Raw genomic sequence first — 8,596 nt, forward strand, 5'->3', positions numbered from 1 at the left:
CCCAGGAGGTGGTGGTTCGGGTGAACCGAGTTTGCCCCAATGCCATCCAGCCTGGGAAAAAAGTCTAAAATTCTAATAAAAAAAAAAAAAAAAAAAAAAGAAACACAGGAAATGTTAGAAGCAGCAAATAAAAATTTTCAGGAAGAAACTGACACCTTAGAATGCAAAGTGGATGCAATTCAGCGGGTGTTACCAGATTTGAAAGTTCAGTTGGATCAAAATTTGGGAGCAACATAAACCTTGAGGTTGATGAAAGTTAAACATTTTATAATACTTTAAGAAATTTGTTTAACAGACTTGAATATTGTTTAAGAAAAAAGAATAAACTAGAAAGTCTTGCTGGCTTTACAGGGAATCAAAGCAACTAGTAGATTCAAATCATAAACTACAGAGGATAGTGTGAGGCAACGAAGTCACAGAAATCCTATGTTCAAATTCAGGCACAACAGTGATCAAGAGGGAAAAGCGCCAGACACTGAGGAAAAAGACCAGGATGATGGAGACTTCCATGAGGTAACAGCTCCACCCCTCCCAGGTCAGCCCCTCACAGCTGAAAAAAAAGCTCTGAATGTAACACAACGATCAAGGGTAGAAAGAAGCTGGAAAGAAGGCAGGCTACCTAGCACCCTCAGGACTTGACAAATGACAAGGCAGTGAGTTCCCTGGGTGTCTTTATTGCCTCCTACCTATCTAGGCCGGGTGCTGCAGAAGCCTCCAAGCTGGAATGGCCACAAGCTACAAAGAAAAACAGCTCCAAGAAGAGGCTGTTCTTGGCCAAAGGACCCGGAAGAGGATGATCTTACAACAGCAGACCTTTTTGGCAATGCCCACCCTATTCCAAATAACAAGAGAAGGCCAGGTGCGGTGGCTCACACCTGCAATCCCAGCACTCTGGGAGGCCAAGGTGGGTGGATTGCCTGAGGTCAGGAGTTCAAGACCAGCCTGGACAACACGGTGAGACCCTGTCTCTACCAAAAATACAAATATTAGCTGGGAGTGGTGGCACATGCCTGTAATCCCAGCTACTCAGCAGGCTAGGGCAGGAGAATTGCTTGAACCCGGGTAGCGGAGGTTGCAGTGAGCCGTGATTGCACCATAGCATTCCAGCCTGGGCAACAAAAGCAAAACTCCATCTCAAACAAACAAACACAAGGGAAAATATCAGCAGAGAAACTGCATATACCACCCACTGAGGTTTCAGTGGGGTTGAAGGGGAAATTGTTCTTCCACCCCCTTCTTGCCCTCAAGGAACCAGGTGACATGCTCCAAGTGGCGCCTCTAGCAGTGCTGGCCGGGCCAAGCAGGGACCTCGCATCCCATTCTCTGCCTGGAAGAAACAGGAATCTCATCTCCCATTCTCTGCCTGGAAGAAGCAGGACCTCGCCTCCCATGTTCTGCCTGGAAGCACCAGGGGGTGCTCGGTAGGGACCAGCAGGGAAGTGCGCTCCCACCACGAGGCAGAAAGAGGAGATGGGAGGATGGGAGGCTAGACTAATTGTCGCTTTGCTACCCCCTCCCATTCCCTAGAATCAGCAAGGCCCAGAGGGGTTGATGTTACAACCCCACGCAACAAGGCAACAGGGTATCAGGGACCCAGAGGTCATTAACAAGTGATCAGAGTCCCAGAAGGAGAAGAGAGGAGAGGGACTGAAACAGTCATTTAAGAAGTAATGGCTGAAAACTTCCCAAATTTGGTAAGAGATATAAATGTACAGATTCAAGAAGCTAAGCAAACCCCAAATATAATAAACTGAATGAAGCCTATGCCAAGACAAATCATAATTCAACTTCTGAAAACTAAGAACAAAGAATCTTCAAAGCAGCCAGAGAGGAGCAATGCATTCACTTGGAGAGGAAGACCAATTCAAATGACAGATTTCTCTTCTGAAACAACGTGAAGATGTCCTTCAAGAAGAGGAAATAGATGTTCTCAGACAAAAGAAAGCAAAGAGAATCTGAGCAAGCAAACTGATCCTTAAAGAATGGCTAAAGGTCTCTCAACAGAAAGGAAACGATAACAGGAGAAGGCTTAGAACTTCAGAAAGAAAAGACCATCAGAATAGGTACAAAGAGGGATAATTTTATTCGGTAAAAAGAGGAAAAGATGATATAATATCCTACTTCTAACGAGTTTTTAAAATCACAGTTGATGACTGAAGTAAGGCACCTGATGTGGCAATCAAAGTCTGTTAGAAATGCTAAGACATTTATAGTTAAGTGGGGAGGGTAAATGGACCTAAGTGGAAGTCAAGTTTCTACACTTCACTTAAAGTTGTAAAACACCAGGGCCAGTAGACCGGGATAAGTTACATATGTACAGTGTAAACCTAAGGCAACTACGAAGAAAATAATACAAAGCATTATACTAAAAAAACAAAACAAATCAATCAGCCAGGGAGGACTGCTCGAGTCTGTAATCTTGGCACTTTGAGAGGCTGAGGCAGGAGGATTGCCAAGGCCGGTAGTTCAAGAGCAGCCTGAGCAACATAGTGGGACCCTGTCTCTACAGAAAATAAAAATAGATTAAAAATTAGCTGGGTGTGGTGGTGCACATCTTTAGTCCCAGCTACTAGGGAGGCTGAGGTGGGAGGATGGCTTGAGTCCAGGAGGTCAAGGCTACAGTGAGCCATGATCATGCCACTGCACTTCAGTCTAGGCAATAGTGTAAGACTCTGTCTTGAAAATAATAACAGTTAACAACGATAATAATGACTTTACCTTAAATGTAGAGTGGATTAACAAATATGATGCAACAATATGCTGTCTACATGAAACTCACTTCAAAACAAGGATATTAAAAGAATGGAAAAATATATACTATGAAAGCATTAATAAAAACAGAAGTGGCTGTATTAAAACATCTGATAAAGGAGACTTCAGAGCAAAGAAAACTGCTAGGAAAAAAAGGACATTACATAATAAAAAAAAGGTTAATCTATCAAGATGATATAATAATCCTAAACATTTATGCACCACACAACAGACCCTCAAAATATATGAAGCAAAAACTGATAGAGCTCAAGGAGAAATAGACAAATCCACAATTACAGTTGAGGACTCTTAACTGACATAACTACTGAACAATCAGCAAAGATACAGAACTCAACACCACTATCAATCAACAAGATCCAACATATGTGGAACATTCCACCAAACAAGAGAATAATGCGTTTTTCATGTACTAGTGCAACATTCATTAACAGAAGACCACAGAACATCTGCCAAAAAGACTACATCCTAGGCCACAAAACAAACCAACAAATTTAAAAGAAGTGAAATCATACACAGTATATCTCTGTCCATAGTGGAGTCAAACCAGAAATCAACAAAAAAAAAGATAAGAGGAAAATCTTTTCTTTTTCTTTTTGAGGAGGGGTCTCTGCCACCCAGGCTGAAGTGCAGTGGCACAATGTTGGCTCACTGCAACCTCTGCCTCCTAGGTTCAAGTGTGCACCACCACACCTGGCTAATTTTTTGTTTGTGAAATGGAGTCTTGCTCTGTCGCCCAGGCTGGACTGCAGTGGCACAATCTCTGCTCACTGCAATCTCAGCCTCCTAGGTTCAAGTGATTCTCTTGCCTCAGCCTCCTGAGTAGCTGGGATTATAGGCACCTGCCATCACACGTGGCCAATTTTTGTATTTTTTGTAGAGACGGGGTTTCACCATGTTGCCCAGGTTGGTCTTGAACTCTTGGGCTTAAGCAATCTGCTGCCTTGGCCTCCCAAAGTGCTGGGATTACAGGTATGAGCCATTGTGTTGGGCCATATGACATTCTTAAAATGACAAAATTATAGAATTAAAGAATATTCATTGCCAGGGTCTGGGACAGGAGGGGAGAGAGTGGCTACAAAAGAGCAGCTTGAGGGATACTTCTGATGGAAATGCTCTGTATCTTGACTGCACTGACGTCAATATCCTGGTTGTAAGATTGTGCTATAGTTTCGCAGGACATTACCATTGAGAGAAAGCTGGCAGAGGATGCGTGGGATCTCTAGTATTTCTTGGAACTGCATAGGACCCTATAATTATCACAAAATCCAAAAGTTAATTTTTTTAAAAAAAAGTATGTTTAGTTCCTAGCTCTGCCATCTTCTAACTAGGTAGCTGAACTTGAAGAGATTTTAAACTCTCTATCCTCAATTTCCTCATTCACTAAATGAGGTAATACTATCTGAAGCATTATGAAAATTAAACACCATATCTGAAAGGGTCAGGCACAATGTGCATAACACACAGTCGGTGTTTTAAAACGGGCCTGTCAACACTAAACCTCTACATAGACACAAATATTATTCTAAACAGCATCATTCACATCTCCAGTACTAAAACCACTGCAGAGCACTCTATTTAAAGTCTCTTCCCTGGCCGGGTGTAGGGATTCACACCTGTAATCCCAGCACTTTGGTAGGCTGAGGCAGGTGGATCGCTTGAGTCCAAGAGCTTAAGACCAGCCTGGGCAACCTAGTGAGACCCCCATCTCTACAAAAATTAGCTGGGTGTGGTGGTGCACACCTGCAGTCCCAGCTACTCAGAAGGCTGAGGTGGGAAGATTGCTTGAGTCCACGAGGCAAGACTACAGTGAGCCATGATCGTGCCACTGCACTCCAGCCTGGGTGACAGAATGAAACCCTGTCTCAAAAAATAAAAATTAAAAAATAAAATAGTCTCTTTCCAAAGTGATCTGTTCAAATAAAAATGCGTGGGTGGGGGGTGAAGAGGAGGAAAGGGGATTTTTGAAAGATGAATTTCTAACTTGTTTTTGAAATGGTCACAACAGATAAAGTGAGTTTAATATGGAACTATAATCAGTAAAAAAACGAAGTTGGAAAGGAATATAGGATACTAGTTAACACATTTTGTTGTAAGAAAGTCAGTGAAAGTTAATCTTTCTATGCATCAGGAGAAGGTTAAGGTTGAATTTTCTTTTTTTTTTTTGAGATGGAGTCTCCCACTGTCGCCCCCACTGGAGTGCAGTGGTGTGATCTCGGCTCACTGGAACATCCACCTCCCAGGTTCAAGCGATTCTCCAGCCTCAGCCTCCCAAGTAGCTGGGATTACAGGTGCCCGCCACCACGCCCAGCTAATTTTTTGCATTTTTAGTAGAGACGGGTTTCATCACGTTGGCCAGGCTGGTCTTGAACTCCTAACCAAGGCTGGGATTACAGGCGTGAGCTACCGCACTCGACCAGGTTGAGTTTTCTAAAATGCACTTCATACACTGATTTAGACTGAAGATTCTATGTTTCTAAATACTTTCTCCACCTCCTGAGTTAAAAGAAACTAGAAATAGCCAAACTGCTATACTTTTATGCTTGCCTGGTTTTGAGGTCTGGGCAATCAGCAAAAATAAAATCAGGATCTTTACGAGAGAAGTTAAAGGGCAGGACCTGAGACAACCAAATGCACTTTGTCACAGACGCCGTGGGGAATTTTTAAATAATCGATCCCAGTGAGTTACGCTGGGCACCTAGTCTTTCAAGTTCAGGAAGTATCTGACCAGAGCTCTGACTCACCAAGGCTTTGCAAAGAGGTAATATGAAAAAGGGGGTTTTATCAAATTATTTTCTTCCCTTCACAATCCTAAAGGAGCTATTTCTATTAAAATGAAATATTTCCATGAGAATCCGTCAAGTGGGAATACTGGCCTGGAAGTCTGGACTCCAGCATAGAGACCCAGTAAGGAGTCACTTCATCTCTACGGCTGAGGCAGGGGTCCTTATGGGTGAAGTGAGAGAAACGTACAGAATAGGTTTCCACAGGGCTTTGCTAAATTTAAAATCTCCCAGGCACCAGAAAACCTAGTCTACAGGTAACTTTTCTGACATGGCAAACTTCTCTCCACCTCTGCTTTGAGATAATTTTCTTTGCCTCTAACTTGGGGTTGGGAAAAAAGCGGTGAGGGGATAAGGAAAGGGTAGAGAGGGAGGTGAGAAAGAAAAAAAAAGGAAGAAAGGGAAGGAAGAAAAGGGAAGAAAGAAAGGGAAAGAAGAAAGGGAAGGAAGAAAAGGAAGGAAAAAGGAAGAACAGGAAGGAAAAAAGGAAGAACAGGAAGGAAAAAAGGAAGAACAGGAAGGAAAAAAGGAAGAACAGGAAGGAAAAAAGGAAGAACAGGAAGGAAAAAAGGAAGCGAGGGAGGGAAAGGGAAGGAAGAAAAGGAAGGAAGAAAGCGAGGGGCGAAGGAAAGGAGAAAAAGGAAAAAGGGAAGGAAGAAAAGGAAGGAAGAAAGGAAGAAAAGAAAGGGAGGGAGGAAGGAAAAAGGGAGGGAAGGAGAAGAAAAGACGCTATTTAGGTGTAAGCAAGGTTCCACTATTCCCTCATGTTTTCTCCAGATTTCCTTCTCTGGGGCCCTTTAACACAGGCTGACAGTACTCAGAGACTAGAACGCTGACTTTATCAACGCTATAGTTCTTTATTTCTTCACTGTCACTCAGGCTGGAGTGCAGTGGCCCAAACATGGCTCACTGTAGCCTTGACCTCCCAGGCTCAAACGATTCTCCTACCTCAGCTCTCAAGTAGCTGGGACTACAGGTGCACTCCAGCATGCCCAATTAATGTGTTCATTTTTGTGGCACTGGGGTCTTACTATGTTGCCCAGGCTGGTCTCATAATTCTGGCCTCAAGTGATCCTCCTGCCTCAGCTTCCCAAAGTGCAGGGATTATAGGCATGAGCTATGACACCTGGCTGACTTCTACAGTTTCTTTCACAAATATGGCAAAGAGAAAAAAGGAAGCAAGAGATAGGAGGAGAATCTGGAGATTACAATCTGTATCAATTCAAACAAAACAATTATTCCACAATGGAGGAATTCTGAACACTGGATATCCGGTGATATTGAGCTATTACTAATTTGATTTGCTAATGGTACTGCAGTTTCCTGATGCAATTACACAAAGTTGGATTTGCTTGGAGACCACGGGGGAGGGCACAGGTGAATAGGATTGGCACAGAATTGATAGCTGCTTTAGTTGGGGGGGTGGGTACTTCATATTCATTCTATTTTCTCTACTTTTGCAAATGCTTTAAGTTTTCCTACTAGAAACTGTGGCTCACACCTGTTATCTCAGCACTTTGGGAGGCTGAGGCGGGAGACTCGCCTGGGCAACAGTGAGAGCCTTTCTTAAAAACAAACAAAAAGTAACTGGTTCCCCGTCCAGTCTCCACTGCTCTTATTTGAAGCTCAGCTGGAGGGCAGGGCAAGCTGCACTCCTACCCCCAGAAAGCTTCCAGTGGGAAACGGGAAGATGCCATTTTGCTAGGGCACATCCAGGAGGGGGCTAAGTGCCAAGCCCCCACGCCCCAATCCCAGAAGCTGGCCTGAGTTCCCACTCCCACAGTGCACAGGCACCCTAGAGAGGGCAGAGATAGGCCGCGTGCCGTGACTCATGCCCGTAATCTCAGCACTTGGGGGAGGCCAAGGCAGGAGGATCACTTGAGGCCAGGAGACCCACACCAACCTGGGCAACACAGCAAGACCCCATTTCTAAAAAAAAAAAAACCTTAAAAATTAGCTGGGCTGCTGGTGCATGCCTGTAATCCCATTACTATGGGAGGCTGAGGAGGGCTTGGGCCCAGGAGGTCGAAGCTGCAAAGAGCTGTGCTCGCGCCACTGCACTCCACCCTAGGCAACACAGGGAGAGACCCCCATCTCAAAAAAGGCTGGGGGGAGGTGGGGCAGAGGCGACGCCAGCAGGCTCCGTGGAATGGGTGGGGGAGTAGGGTGCAGGCGGGGCTGGATCCAGCATCCTCGCCCCGGGGGTCCCCGCCCCGGCGGCCCGGACCACGGAGGGGCCCGGGCGGGGGTTAGCGCGCCGGCACACCTGGGTGCAGGTGCTGGGAGGTGGGGGGGGCACGCGTCACCTTGAGAATGTTGTCGAAGATGGTGTCGCGGAACTCCAGCAGCGCCTTCTGATCGAACTCGCGGCCGTGGATGATGCGCATCTGCTTGAGGAAAGTGGACTTGCCGCTCTCGCCAGCGCCCAGCAGCAGGATTTTCACCAGGCGCCGCACCGCGCGCCGCTCGCGAGCCAGCAGCGCGTCGATGTCGCGGCTGCGCCTCCGGGCCTCTCGCTCCGCGTCGCGCGCGCCGCCGCCCGCCCTGCGCTCGCGGGCCCCGCCGGCCTCGGCCGGCAGCAGGCAGCGGCTGAGGGTCCGCACCACCCCGGACATGGCCCCTCAGGCCGCGGCCGCGCCCCGCCGGCGCCCGGGGGCCATGGACGCTCCCGCCGGCGAGGGCGAGCCCGGGCCGAGGCACCGCCCCACGCCCCGCCGCTCGCCTCAGGCCGCGTCCGCCGCCGCCGCCACAGCCGCAGCCGCCGTTGCAGTCGCTCTGAGGCCCGCACTCTTCGCCCGGCCGCCACTCGGGCCCGGCGGAGGGGCGGGGCGGCGCCGCATGAAGCCCGGCGGATTGGGCTGGCTGCCGTCCATCCGGCCATGAGAGCCCTCCGATTGGCTCATCCTGCCAAGGGAGGCGGGCGGCCTTTCCGGCCTCGGGGCGGGGTCGACGCCGAAAGAGGCGGGATCTTTGAGGTGAAGGCGCTTCTCATTGGACGCCCAGGCCGAGGTTCTCTCTTTCAGAATGAAAGGGAGGCGGGGTCG

At 47.4% G+C, this 8,596-nt stretch overlaps 1 protein-coding gene and 1 pseudogene across 1 annotated transcript in view; one reads left to right on the forward strand and one right to left on the reverse strand.

Moving 5' to 3' along the window:
* LOC116537440 overlaps positions 1 to 260 on the forward strand; it is a 922-nt pseudogene extending 662 nt beyond the window's left edge.
* GNA12 (G protein subunit alpha 12) overlaps positions 1 to 8,367 on the reverse strand; it is a 118,677-nt gene extending 110,310 nt beyond the window's left edge. Inside the window, exon 1 of the mRNA XM_032259584.1 lies at positions 7,859 to 8,367. Coding sequence (XP_032115475.1) covers positions 7,859 to 8,167 — 309 coding nt within the window. The 5' untranslated portion in view covers positions 8,168 to 8,367. The remainder of the gene's footprint in view (positions 1 to 7,858) is intronic.
* Between the last annotated feature and the right edge of the window lie 229 nt (positions 8,368 to 8,596).

Source organism: Sapajus apella, unplaced genomic scaffold (assembly GCF_009761245.1).
Source record: "Sapajus apella isolate SASKATOON/1434 unplaced genomic scaffold, GSC_monkey_1.0 scaffold110, whole genome shotgun sequence".
NCBI lineage: Eukaryota > Metazoa > Chordata > Mammalia > Primates > Cebidae > Sapajus > Sapajus apella.